We start from the raw sequence: 17332 nt of genomic DNA on the forward strand, positions 1-17332 counted from the left end.
AGAAAGAAAACAGAGGAAAAGAGCAAGAGTGAGAGAAAGGAAAGACAGAATGAACAGAAATAGGAAGAAAAAAGAAAGAGAGGTGAAAAGACTAAAAAGGGAAAGAGACACATTGAGAAAGAGAGGAAAAAGGAAAAACATAGCGAGTGAGAAAGAGAGAGAGGGAAAGAAAGAGGGGGTGAAAGAGAAAGAAAGAGGCCAGGAAAGTGTAAAAAAGAGAGAAAGAGAAAAATGCAGAGTGAGAAAGAAGAAGAGAAACAAATACAGTTCCATTCGCTTTGTAAGTGGCTTAGCCTGGCAACTTAAAGTTCCCATATTTGAAATCGCAGCCTTTTTTTCTCCTGAGCTTCTCTCAATATTGTCCCACGGGCTGGATTTTATCCCTTGCGGCCTGATCCGGCCTGTGGGGCGCAAATTCGACACCCCTGCAATTATACCGATATGGACTGCAGATTTTTGTTGATTGTCCATATGATCTATACATTCCAAACAGAAAGTAAGCCCTTCATCATTTCCCAATTTCATTCTTGCCTTAAAAAGACAAGACACACTGTAAAAGCCCGGTCAGGGCATTCCACACCAAGAGGGGAAAGATGATACCCAGTTGTAAAAATTCTCTCCTGGCATAGATATGTGTCCATGGCAACACACGATTTCAAGTCAAATAAAACTTAAACGCCGTTATTCAGTTTTTCAACGGTTGGCTCGCGGACCCATTTCCAGTGGGTCACAGGCGTTTGCCCAGGACAATAAAAATGCAAGAAAAAAGTAAAAAGCGATAAGGTAAAGTGTTTTTTTTTACATGTTGAGCAAGACGAAACGCTGATACGGTAATCCCTCGATTTTCACGAGGGTTTCGTTCCCAAAAGTCCCACCATAGTCAAAACCCCTAAAGAAGAAATTTTTTAAATTTAGATATCAGTAAGATTTAATACATACGAATGTAACAAATAACAACTATAGATCTACAAATAAAAACACAGAATTGCAGTTATATGAATGTAGCAGTTTCCTGAGGTTGTTGCTCCAGTTCATCTGTTTTATGGGTAATGGATTTGGTGTTGGTGAGATGCAGGGGTGGGTTAAGACAGTGGTACGGTTATGTTTCTTGCTATCCCTCCCGACGCTAACTCTGTTTCTTCCCAGACCCGATAACAATCCACAGAGCACCTTTTGGTGTTCAGTATTTATTTACGCTTTTATGTCAGATTGATTTGATGAATTTCTTTTCAATGAAATAAGCAGCTAAAATCGAGCTGTCCCTGTGCTTCGCAGTTCATTTCGGGTGGATACATTGACTTGTGCGCCTGCCGAGATGTTTGACTGACTGAATACACCAGATTTACATAGTCGCAAACACCAACGGTCACATCTACCCAACACACGCACGCGCGCGCGCACGCACGCACGCACGCACACACGCACACACGCCTCGAGATCGCATTTGCTGTGTGTTGTCTGCTGCAGACAATGCACAGTGAATTTGGTAAAACATCAAAACAACAAAAAGTAAACTGCGATACAACGAGGGATTACTGTTCATTTAGAACATATACGATTTTATTATCTTGAATATAGGAGTTTTGTGCCATGTATCTCCATTCTCTAACTTTTTTGTTTAATGTTTGTGCATGCTCAGTCTCAAACGTGCTGTGCAAAAACTTGAAACTTTTTCACTCTGCGCTGCCACTCCCTGGCATAAAGTCATGATAGCAGCCTCTGTCTATGAAGTGTGTGCAAGTGTGTGCATTAACTCTTCTTTTTTCATCCTTTTTTGGGTTTGGGTTGGCGTTTGGACTGTATTTGAAACCGGGCTTTTCTTTTACAATTTTCATGATAAAATAAAAAAGTGGGAAGGCGAGCACAAAGTATTTTCCCAACCGTCTGTCCACCTATCCTTCTGCCGTAGGTGTTGCGCGTTACGAACAGCATTGCTAAAAGATAAAGGCAGATAGGTGTGGTGGATTTATTTTTTTAATAAAGGCTCTTTAAACTCAGTTGGGAATGGTTAACACATAATAGAAAAAATATTCTACTTTCAAACTTTTAAAGACGCTTCAAATGACACACCCCACCTTTAAAATGTTTGAATCTACTGAGTGAAGCATTTTGGATGTCTAATTAAGCATTAAAAGGTCTACTGTTACTGAAACTTGGTTTTGCTGGTCTTTTAAAAAAAAGTATAATATATTCTCCTGTCTCTGGTTTACTGCACTTTCTTTTATTCAAGACATTTCAGAAATGGAATCTCGGAAGAGCGGGAATGTGCTTTACACCGGCAACAACGGCGACCAGATGATGAAGATGCTGTATCTGGGTCAGATTAGAAGACTTTACCTGCTACTGGTAATCTGTTTCTATTGGGGGAGCAACCAGATCCCCCCCCCCCCAAAAAAAATGGCCTGGAGCGGGATATGCACTGCCCAAGACATAACCTTAGAAAGTGGTCTGCTGATGACAGTTAAGGGATCCGGGAACCTTTCACTTAACAAATTTGAGAAGTTTCAGAAGTGGAATCTCTTCACAGCAAGAGGGTGCTTTATACCTAGAACACTGGCGACCAGATGATGAAGCTGCTGTATCTAGGTCAGATTAGGAAGGTGCTGTATCTAGGTCAGATTAGGAGACTTCTCCAGTTACTGGTAACCAAGGAAACCAGTACTTTATCTGTTTCAAGTGGGGGAGCAAACCCTAACACCCCAAAAAAACATCCTGGAGACGGATGAGCGCTGCCAGACTGTACTTCCCCAAGACACATCACAGGACGTAGTGCGCTGACGACTCAGGCAGTTAAGGGATCCCTAAACCTTTCATTCAATACATTTGAGAAGTGGACTATGAAGAACAAGAGGGTGCTTTAGACTGAAAACAACGGTGACAAGATGACAAAAGTGCTGTATTTGGGTAAGATAAGTAGACTTTTCCTGCTACTGGTAATCAAGGAAACCAGTACTGTATCAGTTTCAATTGGGGGAGAAACCCGACCCCCCCTAAAATGGTCTGGAGCGGGATATGCACTGCCCAAGAAACAACCTTAGGAAGTGGTCTGCTGATGACAGTTAAGGGATCCGTGAACCTTTCATTTAATACATTTGAGAAGTTTCAGAAGTGGAATCTCTGAACAGCAAGAGGGTGCTTTATACCTAGAACAACGGCGACCAGATGATGAAGGTGCTGTATCTGTGTCAGATTAGGAGACTTCTCCTGCTATTGGTAACCAAGGAAACCAGTACTGTATCTGTTTCAAGAGGGGACGCTAACCCTAACCCCCCTAAAAAAACAGCATGTAGAGGGATTAGCTCTGCCAGACTGTACTTGCCCAAGACACACCACAGGAAGTAGTGCGCTGACGACTCAGGCAGTTAAGGGATCCGTGAACCTTTCATTCAATACATTTGAGAAGTGGGTACTTTACACCGAAAACAACAGCGACCAGATGATGAAGGTTCTGTATTTGGGTAAGATTAGGAGACTTTTTCTGCTACTGGTAACCAAGGAAACCAGTACTGTATCTGTTTCAATTGCATTACATTTACATTTGAGAAGTGGAATTCGTTTTTTATTTATTTTTCTACATAATTTAGGTTGTGGCTTGTAATTAAGGTATGATGGTGCCTCCTGAAGTCAGACCAGTGTAAAACCACTGATTTAGTCTTTGAGTGTGTTGGTCTCACCCCGTTCTCTTCCAGAGCAGCCAGTGGCTTGTTGATGCTGTTGACAAATTTGTTGACATGCTCAAAGTGTTTGGTCATCTCTGTGGCGAGCACCATGTCGATGATTGCCTGTCGTAGTGTTCGATACTCATTCCTGGAGAACGAGAGAGGCAGAGATCACAGAGTGGCAAAAAGACCTGCAAAAGTAAGCAATTGAATCTGACTGAGGTGACGGCGGCATTGAATGGGTGCATTGTCCACACCTAATTTGGCCCTCTACCATAGAGAGCCATGCATGCCCGCGAGTCTCCTTTGACTTGTATTGCAATAAAGTCTGGTGTCGTGTTGGGAGTAATGCGTTCCTGGAACGCACTCACATATCTTGTACAGTACCGCGTTACCAAGTGAAACAATTGTGACTCAAACATCGTTTAAGCGTTGTGCTTTTACTGCACTACTTATCAAAAGTGGTTCACAAAATTTGCTATTGACCGGTTTACAGCCATCCCGCCCTGAGAACGCCTGATCGCAGGAAGCTAAGCAGGGTTGGTAAGTACTTAGATGGTAGACCAGCTGCGAATACCAGGTGCTGTAAATCAGTCATGTGGTTCACACTCTGCTGCGACAGCACTTACTGTACTCTCGGTAAAGTTGGTGAAAATAAATATCCCTTAGCAGACCAATTACATTAAATACCCTGAATAAAATAAAAAACCTATATCTGATCAGTAGGTGTTCCCTCCTCGCTACAAATAGATTAATGAACTCTGAGTACGCAATCTATTTGGATCCTGTTCCCTTATCGATCAGGACGGATTCACTAATCTTTAGCCCGCCAGAGACACACTGCCGTTCACATATCAGATTGTCAAAGTGGAGTTGGCATGTTTATATGTAAAATTCAATACAGTACCCTATTAACCACAGAGTACAAGAATTTCTTCCGACTTTCTCTCTACCATGTGCACTTAAATCTAAGATGTATTTACAACCATAAAATAAAATACTGATATTATAAGGTCAGCTTAAATACACAAATTTGGTTGTGTGTCACCAGTAGCGAATGGCAGGCAGCGTGTGAAGAGGTTGGTGTGTCTTATACAAGAAAAACAAGCCAACAAGGCAAACGTAGGCACAGAATTTATGGTAAAAGTATGCTGAATTTTGGTCTTTTTGTCAAATTAGTCTTGCCATACACCATCCCTTGAAATAAGAAAACATCCTCAGCAGAATTCCAGCAATGGAGGAGATCTTCAGGTGGTTTGAAGTCAAGAGGCAAAATGGATATGGAGAGTCTAGGAATTCATTTTTTAAATGAAGTAATTAATAAAGGTAACCGATTTCCTTTTTCAATAACGCGCCCAACACTGTTCAGTACCATTTTCCTTTAAAAACGCTTCCGTGTTCTGGTTTACCTTTCTATGTTCTTGAATATGTTGCACTTATCATCTCGGGTTGTGATCTGGAAGGCGAGGGCAGCGTGGTGGCTCTCCAGCACAGCAGTGTCGTTGTACAGGATGGCCAACTCACTTCCCGCGTTGCACAGGAAACTGTTGGTGCGACCCGGGTGGTCCACGTCGTGCACCGTGGCAGCAATCAGGGCGGCAACCTCATCAATAGGATCTAAGCTTTGCTGTTCCAGCAAGCCACATGAAAAGCAGAGGAAATATGAACACAGGATGTTAAATTGAAGGAAATCCACTCAGCTGCTATCAAAAGTAAAGGTGAGCAAGCAAGTGTAATGTAAACATCCTACATCCCACTGGACAGAGCCATCTGATGCGAAGGGTTGGGGAGTAACGGAATACATGTAACAGTGTTACGTGTTTAGGATGATGAAAAAAAAGGAATTGTATTCAGTTACAGAAGAAAATCAAATTACAGGTTTGGTTGGAATAAGGATTACTTTGCAGGATTACAATTCAAAACCATTATATACATATCCAAAGATAAACAAATTGTAATTGCATAACTGTCAACCTGCACGTTTTTTGCCGTACAAAGTACGTTTATTATGCATTTTAAGACGTGTACGACATACAAGAAGATCTGTACGGAAAAACGCAAATTTGTCAATTATGGGAAGCATCCGGTATACACCGACTATCACGAAACGGCAAATCAATCAAGTCCGCTAAAGAATTGAATGCTGCCTGCTTAACAATGCTCAGAGAAGCGCAAGAGAAAAATGAGCTACAGGTTGAAATCTATCCACTTGAAGTTGTCAAAGCCAGGTGCCTCTCACAAATGTCTCTCTCTCTCTCTCTCTCTCTCTTTCTCATTTATTTTTCTCTTTTTTTTCTCTCTCTCTAACCTACTAGTCTGGCCCACAAGAGAATGTTTGTTCTATCGTGTGGCCCCCGAGTTAAAATTTATTTGACACCCCTGCTCTCAGTTATAAGTTATTTCAGTATTTTATTCAACATGATTATATATTTATATGTACATTTATCTAAAACAATCCCTTGGACTGTGTCTCATTTAAATTGTGCACATTGCTTTATTGTGACTGGCAACCAGTGTTGGTAATTTCTCTGTAGAGTTACCTTGACTCTCTCCTTGCACAAAAAATATGCGGTGGCGTGCAGGACGTCAGCTGCATGTGAAGAATTGTGGTAGGAATTACTGGAGTGGTAGTTGGCTTCAATCAATTGCAGCCAGGAACGCAACGTGGCCTCGGGGCAGTTGAGGTACTCGCAAACTCCAAAGCGGGAGAATATTTTTAAACCCAAGAAGGTCAAAGGCCTAAAGGATGGAAATCCAGCGTTGGAATAATTGAGGATTTTTTGGGATTAGACGATAGGTCGGAGTGAAAAACGATCGTCTCACCGTTTCATAGTTGCAGCTTCTAAGTTAAAAATGTCAAAGTCCCAAGAGTCCTCGCTCTCCATTGTCTGGGTGATACGAGGTGGGATGTCGTTCAGGGAAAGGGGAGTGGCCAGGTGACTGGGGATGTGGTGGGGCTCTATAAAGTAAGATGCAAACAAATGTTATATTTTTAATGCTATTATATCTAGGACAGGAAAATATATTTAACAAGCAACTCACGTTTTGTGGAGAAAATATATTCGTTTCCTGATAATCTGCGTAAACCGTCCTGCAAACAAAGACAAGGGAGACATTCATTATTATGATCATTTGAGTGGGAACATATCTCTTTCATGGGGAATGATGGAACTTTACTAACACAAACAAAAACTTGTGCTTGCATAAATACAAAAGAAATGTGGAATATTAAGGGTACAAAGCCTTTAGACTTTTTTAACACTGATCATACAAAGACCTTTATTTCAGCAATGCTATAAAATAAATGTACAAATGTACTATTGTACCTCATTTGTGAGGCCAACATGGTTTTAAAGTTTAAAATAAATTTCTAGCATTGTAGAATCCTTTTGAAAAAGAAGATCATTTAAATAGGTATTCTAAACAGAATAGAATTTAATATAATATGCCTTTATTGTCATTGTAACAACATGGGATATGCTGTGACAACGAAATTGGACGACTCAGACACACAACACAGCAAAACTTTTTAGGAAAATGTAGTTAGGAAATGATTTGGCTTCAAAAGAGTGTGAAATAAACTCATTTTTTGGAATGGCAAAACACTTAAGTGTCAATGAAATGCAGCTATGACCACTCCAACCAGTCCCATGTGGGAAATGGAAGCAAGTTCACCTAGGGAGTTTTAAACAACAAACCATCAGGAATGATGGGAAATTATGGTGAAATGACTATAGACATCTTGACAAAAATTTGCAAAAATATTCAGCAGACAGGACAGTGGTCATTAGCATGGACAAAATTGCTAGCAGTTATGCCAACTAATAAAGGAAACGTACAACTATGCTCAAACGACAGAACCATAAGTCTCGTTAGCCATGCAAGAGAAGTTATGCAAATGGTCCTACTCGAGACTGAAACCACAGGCTGAAAACATCCTAACCTAAAAACGAGCAGGTATTAGGGAGGGAAGGAGCACCGCAGACCAGATTATTAATGTGCGCATCCTATGCAAGAAGTTTCAACAACTGCAGAGAAACTTGTTCACGCCTTTGTGGATTTCAAGAAGGGATTTGAAAGAGTATGACAATCCGCCTTGTGGGCCACCATGTGGAAGTACAACAGCTGATAATATTTCCGGACTGGGAGAAGAACAGGAATTCAGAGAATTGGTCAGTCGCCTGGACAAAGCATCAACCCAATATGGAATGAAACTCAGCAAAGAAAAATACAAAGTAATGACCAACAACCCTCAAGGTATCACCACAAACATCACCATCAACCACCTAGAGCTTGAAATTGGCACCAAATCTAAATATTTTGGAGCTGTCATATCAGAAAAGGGGTCCGAACCAGAAATCCTGGCCAGGATACCTCAAACCACAGCCGCACTTGCCAGACTTACACCCATCAGAAGGGACAAGAACTTAGCAGTGAAAATTAAAAGATCAGCCTTTTGAAAGCGCTGGTTACATAAAACTTCCTGTTTGTCTGACATGGACTCTCAGAGCAAAGCTGGAAAGAAAAATCCAGGCCATAGAGATGCGATGCTACAGGAAACTTCTAGGCATTAATTACATAGCTCATGAAACAAGCAAAACAGAGGAAGATAGAAAAAGGACTGGGTCGACAACATAAAAGAATAGACCGGTGCCAACTTTGCCAAGACCCAAACGCAGGCCAGGAACCATCAACAGTGGAGAAAGCTGTCCAGAGGCACGTCCTCAGTTAAAGGAAACGTAAACCACAAACTATTCATCTCATCTCATCTCATCAGCTGCACCGCTTATCCTCAGTAGGGTCGCGGGGTGCTGGAGCCCATCCCAGCAATCATCGGGCAGTGGACACCCTGAACTGGTTGCCAGCCAATCACAGGGCACACGGGGACAAACAACTCATTCGCTCAGTCATAATTGGGACAATTTGGACCGGCCAATTCACCTGAAATGCATGTCTTTGGAATGTGGGAGGAAACCGGAGTGCCCGGAGGAAACCCACGCAAACACGGGGAGAACATACAAGCTCCGCACAGTAAGGACGGGAGCTGGATTTGAACCCACGCAGGAGGTCCCCACGACCTCAGAACTGTGCCGCACACGCGCTAACCACTGCCCCACCGTGCTGCCCAAAAATTCACTTTTTTTAAGACCGATACCAAAGTAACACAAAAAACGTCTATCCATCCATTATCTGCACCGCTTATCCTTAGTAGGGTTGCGGGGGTGCTGGAGCCCATCCCAGCTATCTTCGGGCTGTGGGTAGGGGACACCCTGAACTGGTTGCAAGCCTGTCGCAGGGCACACAGAGACAGACAACTCACTCGCTCATTCACACCCAAGGACAATTTGGACCAGCCAATTAACCTAACATGCACATTTTTGGAATGTGGGAGGAGGAAACCCATGCAAGCACGGGGAGAACATGCAAAGTCCACACAGGAAGGTTTGATCCCCTGCCCTCAACTGCGCCGCCGTGCTGCCTTACGGAAAACGTAAACAAAAACTTCTAATAGTATTTTTAACAAGGTATGGGTGAGTACCAATATTAGTCATTGGTGCAGAATAGGATGCAAGCCTCATTTTTTGTTCCAGGACTCGCGGTGATGGAAGACACTAATATGGTCTATCGTCTATTGGCCATTTTAAAAACAGGAAGTTGAAGATGGAGGATCAATTTTTTTTTGTAATTTCAGAGTCATCTTTAAGCAAGCATATTCTGTAATAAGGCGACAATATATAGGATTTACAAGCAATTCACCAGAAATTCAAGCACTTTTCAATCCTTGAAAACACAACATTAAAATTGAAAATTTCCCAGAGACAGATGTACTTATAAAGTGAGCCATAGGTTATTGACCCCTAGTTCAGAGCCTCTGACACACAGCATCCTCTAATCTACCGTAGTAAAATAATCTAACCATCCAAACATAGTACGTAATGGATTTTTTAAAAAATAAGTCTCTTTCACAGCACAAGTCTTTTACACGGAGGATGAAACGTATAAGAAATTCCTCCCATCCCCTGATGAACCCACATTGTTCATTTCTGAGTAGAGTCATGCTTATTCATCTGATCCAAAGAAGAACAGGATGTTTCCGAGTCTGCACGAGTGAGAGAGAATTGGTACATGTGAGTGTTACTGTGGAGGGACAAATCGAGGGGAGGGGGCGGGAGATTTGGCGAGTGGAAGGGAGGGCGCTCTTTTCTCTTCACCCTCCAGGAGCACAAAGGACAATCCAACACTTCCTGTCGGCTCGTTGCCAAGACTGCCAACCTGGCACTCGGCCTACTTCGGAACTCCACCATCACTTTCTGTCAATGTCACTTAATGACACTCTTGGGGATTTTCTAAGCCTAAACAATAGAGCAGTGATGCTCAACTAGTAGAGAGCGATATACAAGCGACCTCTCGCTACTTCACGCTTCGGTTATCGCTGGTTCACAGATTTTGAATTGAATTATCTTTAATGTCATTGATATCAATGCATGGTGCATTGTGTTCTGCAGCAGATAGCACACAACAACTGCTATCATGGGGGCAGGTTGTGTGGGTGTGTGTTGGGTGGGCGTGACTGTCTGCGTGCACCATTGTGATAGGCTGGTGTATGCTGTCAAACAGTCGGGTTGGGCGAACGCACTGGTCAATGTGTCCACCCCAAAAAAACTGCAAAGCACTACTACAGCTAGTATTTAAGCGTCTCGTTATATTAAATAGAATTATCACTTTCTCAGACACTGAGAAAAGTCAAAAGAGCGCAAAAATGGTGATCGTCAGCAGGTGATCTGTGGATTATTATCGGGTTCAGGAAGATACTGAGGCGGCGTCGGGAGAGAAGGAAATAGCCTCGCAAAAAGTCCGACCGAAGGCGGGTAGGCTACCTCACTCACCTAACTCTCACAAGCTACCCCTGCCGAGCCTGTGTTCCACCAACGCCATGAAACGGATGACCTCAAGCTACAATTTGTGGGAAACAGCTAAATTCGGGACGAGTGTATTTGAATCCTTGCAGAGACCTTGCTCAATCCCAGGATATCCGATTCTAGCGTGAAGCTAGGCAGCTGCTCTTGAAATCGCTTTCAAATACTGAAAGGAGAAGCCTGCATTTTTTTCAATTCTCTATAACGATAAGACCATTAATTTAACTGCAATTCTTTGTTTTGATTTGTAGATCTCTAGTTGTTATAGTCAAATACTCTCAGTCGACACAGATGTCATCTCGAGGTTAATTTGACCCTTGAGGGCTTTAATGAAGGGGCATCGCTACTGAGCCGCGATGACCAAGGGATTACTGTAATTCCCTTCAAATGTTCACACTCGCCATTTTACAGCACGGAAATATACTGATTTTTCTTCAAACCACTCAATAATTTCCTTGTCCATTTCTAGGTAATGTCCAAGACGTTTTCTGTTAGTTCTTCCAGACATGAAGTTTTGCAAAAATCATTTTACAACTATAAAGACCAAATTCATCGCTCTTTTACCGTAAATTCTGTGCTCACGTTTGCCCCAACAATTTTGTTGTTCGTGAATAAGCCACACTCTTTCCCTATGCGATGCCTACAATTCGCTACAGGTGACACCCAATCGAAATATACGCATAAAAACGGACCCTCTGATTATAGTATTTAACGCCAAATGTTTATTTTACCAACAAGTTTAGCGCAATGTATTTTTAAAATCACTTTTAGATTTGAAAGGCATGAACTTGTCAATTTGTTTTTCCTCTCTGTGCATATGTTAAAAAGGAAATGACATCACATCAGAGGGAAAACAAGGAAACAGGAGGTGAACAAGAAGCACCTGATCTCAGTGCACAGGATAAGAACTTGGCGGCTATGACACTGGATGGAAAGCCAGTCATCTTTAGTGAGTTCCTGAGGTCAGGAACAATCCTTTACTTGCAAAAATCATCACTTTTGAGGAAATCCCTCAGAGAAGAGGAATATTGCCTTGTGAAAAAGAGCAACTCATTTTCTTATTAATCCTTTGGAGTGGTCGATCGTTTTTGGAAATGTATATGTTGTGACTTATTTCAAATGATATTGCACTACTTATCATATTCTTTTTGCTTATTTTCCTCTTTTAAGTCTTATTTACGTGTTTTTTTTGGAGTACCATATGTTGGCCTGGAGAAGGATGGGCGCCCCAAGGCACACCACAGGAAGTGGTGCCCCTACAACAATAATGGTTAAAGGACCCAACCCAACCGTGTTTAATCTTGTTGCTAAAAATGTTCACTATTTTGTTATCAATTCAATTCAATAGTTTGTGAAAATAACTCTCATTCTTTTTCTCCCTTTCTTTCGCACTTTCTTTCATTCTCTCTAATCTACAAGTCTTGCCGTCATGAGATTTCATTTTTAGCATTGAGGCCCCCAGCTAAAAGGAGATTGACACCCTTGCTCTGACATATGGACTTTTGATACTAGCACTGATATGTAAGGAGAATTAGGGTAGACGTGGTTCCAATGATACGTCAATTACACACAAATTCCACAAAAATACATTCTGTTGTCGATGAAGTGTTCAATTGAAGGTTCACAATCGGAAGAAACTCTCACCAATTCAAAAAAAGTCCAGGTTGTAGTTATGATTTTCACATTGTTTTAAAAGAAACAAATATAAATACAGTAAATCCTCGTGTTTTTATGAATCTTTTTCTAACTTGATATTTTTCACATTTGTGTATATACCAATTTAAAATGAAGAACATAATGGAGAATCACAGAATCTTGTACGAAAAAAACCCACCGTATGCAAATTAGGCCAACTGTTATGCCGGTAGATCCAAATGCCACCCACTCGGGATGATTTAAATCAAACAAATGGGGCTTTTGTACAATTTATGAATCCTCTGAATTATTCAAGATAATCCAGCGCATCTTGTTCCTTACTCGGGGCAGGGAGTTTGTACACCACAATCATAAATAAGCACTCATGTTATTGAGAGTGTAAACTGGCTATGATTCAGAAGGGCTACTAGATTCTGTGGTGAAACATTCAGCATTGGTTCAGGTAACACTTCTGATCCAAATACATCTCTTCAAATGCGCTCAGGGTTCATAAAGCTTTTTCATCGCGAAATTCAACGGCTTTTTAAGGACTTTCAAAACCGTTTTTTTTCCAGATTTCTCGAGGACTATTTAAAGAAGAAATTCAGTGTGAATCGTGTATTTTGCAAAGCCACAAATATATCTAAGATTTACATATGCCATTTTTAATATTGCATGTGCATTCATAAAGACATTGAGTAATTCACTAACATATTTGTTTTTGACACAAAACTCTCCCCATAAAAATGTAATATGTAGCTTACATTTTCTGTGGCAGCAAGTTCTTCCCATTTCAGTTTATCACAGAGAAACGCTACCTTAATTTTTTCCATAATTCATGGGTAATCTTTGCACTAATACATATTTCACAGTGCCTTGTTAAGGTGTAGCATGTAACTGTCTTCTTGGGAGCGACCCACAGGGGGGGGTGATGGGGCTTCATAGGACAATGCAGTACAAACTAATGCCAGCTGTTGTGAATTACGAGGGAAGAAGTAATACAACGGCAAAGCGAAGCCACCAGAAAGCAGTGTCTGTGACTTGTGGCAGACTTGAGAAACATGGCAACAATGTCAAGCACCTGTATAAACTCTTTTTGCTCTAGAAAAAAACCCTAGCTCGACATGTGGTCTGCTGAGTAACTTTTTTTTAAACACTACAGATGCTGCCTTACTTACCAACAAGATTCCGGACGATCGTACATAAGTTGAATTTGTTTGTAAGTTGTTTCAGTGCTATATTTTGTGTGGAATGTATGTTTAAGGCTTGCATACGAAACCTGTATTGTTTTGTACTAAAAAAATAAACATTTCATTATATAATATGTTTTACAAAAATTAACTTACTTTTGGAAGATGCACTTTATAAGAACCTCCTTAAAAAATGGCCCAAAAAACCGCATCAAGCTTTCTTATTCCACTTTTATTTCAAAAGAAACGGCTCGCCTCTTCTTTACACTTTACACCAACCATATTGAATGGATGCAATATTAAACAATAAAAGCGTCAAAGATCTTAGGGCGCTTGAGATTTAGTACAGTATGTTTACACAAGAACTATGAAGAGGAAGCGCATTTCTTCTTCGCTTGTAATGGCGGAAAGAAGCATAACAGCAATGTCCTGTACTCGGAAAAAGGTGCACACAATACAAAATCTAACTGCAATGTCCGGATATTTTTCGACCTACAGAATTTTTTTTTCATATTTACTGTTTTTCGTAAGTCAAATAGTTGTAAGTAGGAAAGTGTCTGTATTTTTGATATTTTGTTCTTGTTAGCTCTACAGGACCAATACTCACAGTCATCAGTCCCCCCACTAGGTCATTGGTATGGGGGTCCTCATCCTTCGTGCCCAGCTGAGGGGAGTACAGCTCAGTGGTCCTTAGGATCTCAAGTACTCGGTCTAAGGCTTCTGCAACAGGCATGGGGCTGCTCTCTTGTGCTGCGTTGATAATGTTAATGACCTGTAAGCATAACATTAAATGAATTGAAACCACACTTTCTTAAAAGGTGGAGCACACATTTCTTTAGGGCAGGAGTAGGCAAATGTTTTGGTTAAATGTTTTTTAGCAAAAAAGGGAAAAAAATATATTGATTTTTGTCAGTCTCGAATCAGATACCTCAGTAATAAAAGAGGAAAAGACATTTAATCCTATCTTTGTTTTTGGGCATCTTAAAAAATATTTTTTGCATTTTTCGAACATTCAGGCAAAAATAAAATTGTAGCGAGGATATGCATTTATGAAAAAACAATTAGAATTAAAGAATCAGAAAGCAAAGTAAAAGAGGATGTCCCTTAGCACTAAATTAAAACCGGTGCATTGAAAATCTCAAAATACAACACAATAAGTTGCATTTGTTAAATATCTTGTTAAATAAATTAAACACATGATATAAATAGCAAAAAAAGAAAAATGTAGCCAGCTATTTGAATGTTCTGGAAACTGGGGGCAAGAGTAGCACCAAATAAACACATTTTCATGAGTGGTACTTTTTAATTATTATAATTTTTTTGTAAAATTGTATCCATATCATTATTATATTTTTAACAGTTTAGCTCGGCGGTATGTCCACCCCCTTGTTTAGGGGTTCTCAATATCTTTAAGTGATGTTCCCTTTTTGGAATAGCTTTCTTTCATTGCGGATATTTAATAATTATTTAAACATTTAAAATAATCTGTTAATACAGACAAAAGTTTGGTGAGATATTATAATGCGGGCCTAGGTAAAGTGTTATTTTCTATCTAATTAGTTACAAACAGAAATGCCCAAAAATAAACTGTTTAAAATTAAGTTCATTCATTCATTCATTATCTGCACCGCTTATCCTCAGTAGGGTCGCGGGTGTGCTGAAGCCCATCCAAGCTATCTCCGGGCAGTGGGCAGGGGACGCCCTGAACTGGTTGCCAGCCAGTCGCAGAGCAAAGGTTTTGTACACAAATTAATAAGACTATTGAAAAGCTTTCGTACACTGGATAAGCAATACTTGACGATTTCCAGATAATTGTCCACAATACAATTTTCTTTGTATTTCATAAAAAATGAATACTTTAGTATTTTATAAAGAAATTAAAATTAAGCAGAAAGAATTACATCAAATGTTGCTAATTTTAAATATCTCATCTGTTATTTTTACGAAAACATAATTACCGTAAAAAAGAATTATCTTCTGTATGTTTACAAAAGAAAGTAAAATTTGCTAAAAATAATTGCCATCTAGCATATCACATCATTTCTATATTTTTAAAAGATTATTTTTCTTATGGAACCAAAACGATCTTCCATTTAGGTCATTGTTATCAGTCCTCAAAAGTAAATTATTAAAGTTAAATTTGAAAATGAATAGCCCTCTAAATATGAAATCCATTATATACAAACGAATGAAATAGTAACAATATATACTTCTTAATTGTTTCAATATGAATATTAAGTCTTGAATAGATTTGAATAGTACCTTTACATACTCCCCTTTGCTTAGCATACACCCATTTAAGAACTGCTGGGCTGTATAGCACTCAGAGTGTGCTTTGAATTCAATGTGATATTGAAAACAGATGCAAGAAAGGGAAATAATCCAACGAGTAAATCACGCATACTGGTTTTAACTTGTTGCTAAGGTCAGGTTTTAATCTTGTGTGAGGTTGCCTGGGCAGAGTGTATCCGCACGCCCTCCCCCACCACAGTAGTCGGCTAATATCTAACTGTGCATTTAGAAGAGAGAGGATGACGCCCACAGGGGGCTGCAGAGATACAGCAGAGAAACTATAATAAGTCATATGACCATCCTAGGGGACTTTTGCTGTTTCCTTCTATTCCTCAGACTACATCAAGCCCAGCAACAGCGGGTCAGCCTGTTGTGGCATGCTTTCTTGTGCATGTAACGTAGCATTTTATCACTAGCCCCTCTTCACGTGCTTGCACGGCCTCTAGAAAATTGGATCTATTTCTGGTGGATGGACCCAAAAAGGTTCATAGCGATTTTTATAAACCCAGCGTTGTCTCGAGATTCCGGGCAGCTGCGCACACGAGTGATCATATGACTGAGAAGCAGGCACCACCTTTGTGATGGGGGCTTCTATCGTCATGGAGTGGATTCGGGCCATTGAGGAGTGTCTTCGCTGTGAGCTCCCTGCAAAAATAAAAATCGAGAAATTAATGAGAATGTCACCATAATGCTAAGTTTCGTGATTCCTTCCTACTTTCTAACTAATATCAGTGTCTGAAACTCATGACAAAAAGTTACCGGACACTAGGGCAGAAGACTCTGAAAGGTTGCCTGCCCAGGCATAAAATTACCTGCCCCATTTTTTACAACTTGATAATGAAATAAGACGACTAATCGCAAAAAAACCCGTTGTTGCAAAGTATTAAGGATTGGTAATCAAAATATATAACAGAACAACATTTTAAATTTAAGTTTATTATAAATCTACTAATAACATTCATTGCATGTATTTGACATCGCTGTTTTCCACCTGCCATCAGTATGTAACTGTATTTACTCATCTTCATTCATGCAATGTTTGCGTTGCGTCGTCTGCTACAAGCCACGTGAACTCCTCTTTCCACGATGCTTTTAATGTAAGTTTACGTTTTGTAGCGTCATAAATTTTGTTAGCTTCTTTCGAATATTTCTTGTGGGGCTGAGGTTTTGGCTTGATTCCTAACCACTTATCCATTTTTCTTGCATACTCGTCCAGCGTTGGGTAGGGTTACTTTAACTTGATTACTTTCAATTACTTTTGGATTACTCCAATGCCAAATATGCTAATAAAAGACAAAAGAAACTAAATATGAATAAAATGATGACTCACAACACGTGGTAAGCTTTCTCTCCTGGCTTTGATCTCTTTGATCTCCGGCAAAACTAACATAAAATGCGACAGAAACAAAATGAAAATAAATCCAAACAGCTTGCCAACATCATTTTTGCCGTTCCATGTGTTCCGTTACTCCCCAAGCCTGCACAAAATGTAGTCATTTTATTCATATTTAGTTTCTTTTGTCTTTTATTAGCATATTTGGTATTGGAGTAATCCAAAAGTAATTGAAAGTAATCAAGTTAAAGTAACCCTACCCAACCCTGTGTGCGTCTACGTTGGAAAATGATATGCAAATGCGCG

At 40.1% G+C, this 17332-nt stretch overlaps 1 protein-coding gene across 2 annotated transcripts in view; it reads right to left on the reverse strand.

Moving 5' to 3' along the window:
• pde8a (phosphodiesterase 8A) overlaps nucleotides 1-17332 on the reverse strand; it is a 114139-nt gene that overhangs the window by 6638 nt on the left and 90169 nt on the right. For both annotated transcript variants that reach the window (XM_088334274.1, XM_088334275.1), the window contains exons 13-19: nucleotides 16268-16338; nucleotides 14009-14173; nucleotides 6702-6750; nucleotides 6483-6618; nucleotides 6200-6398; nucleotides 5069-5286; nucleotides 3675-3807 (exon numbers count right to left, since the gene is read on the reverse strand). In XM_088334274.1, the coding sequence (XP_088190400.1) occupies nucleotides 3675-3807; nucleotides 5069-5286; nucleotides 6200-6398; nucleotides 6483-6618; nucleotides 6702-6750; nucleotides 14009-14173; nucleotides 16268-16338 (971 nt within the window). The remainder of the gene's footprint in view (nucleotides 1-3674; nucleotides 3808-5068; nucleotides 5287-6199; nucleotides 6399-6482; nucleotides 6619-6701; nucleotides 6751-14008; nucleotides 14174-16267; nucleotides 16339-17332) is intronic.

The sequence above is a fragment of the Urocampus carinirostris genome, chromosome 4 (assembly GCF_059441175.1).
Source record: "Urocampus carinirostris isolate Australia breed hairy pipefish chromosome 4, RoL_Ucar_1.0, whole genome shotgun sequence".
Classification (NCBI taxonomy): domain Eukaryota; kingdom Metazoa; phylum Chordata; class Actinopteri; order Syngnathiformes; family Syngnathidae; genus Urocampus; species Urocampus carinirostris.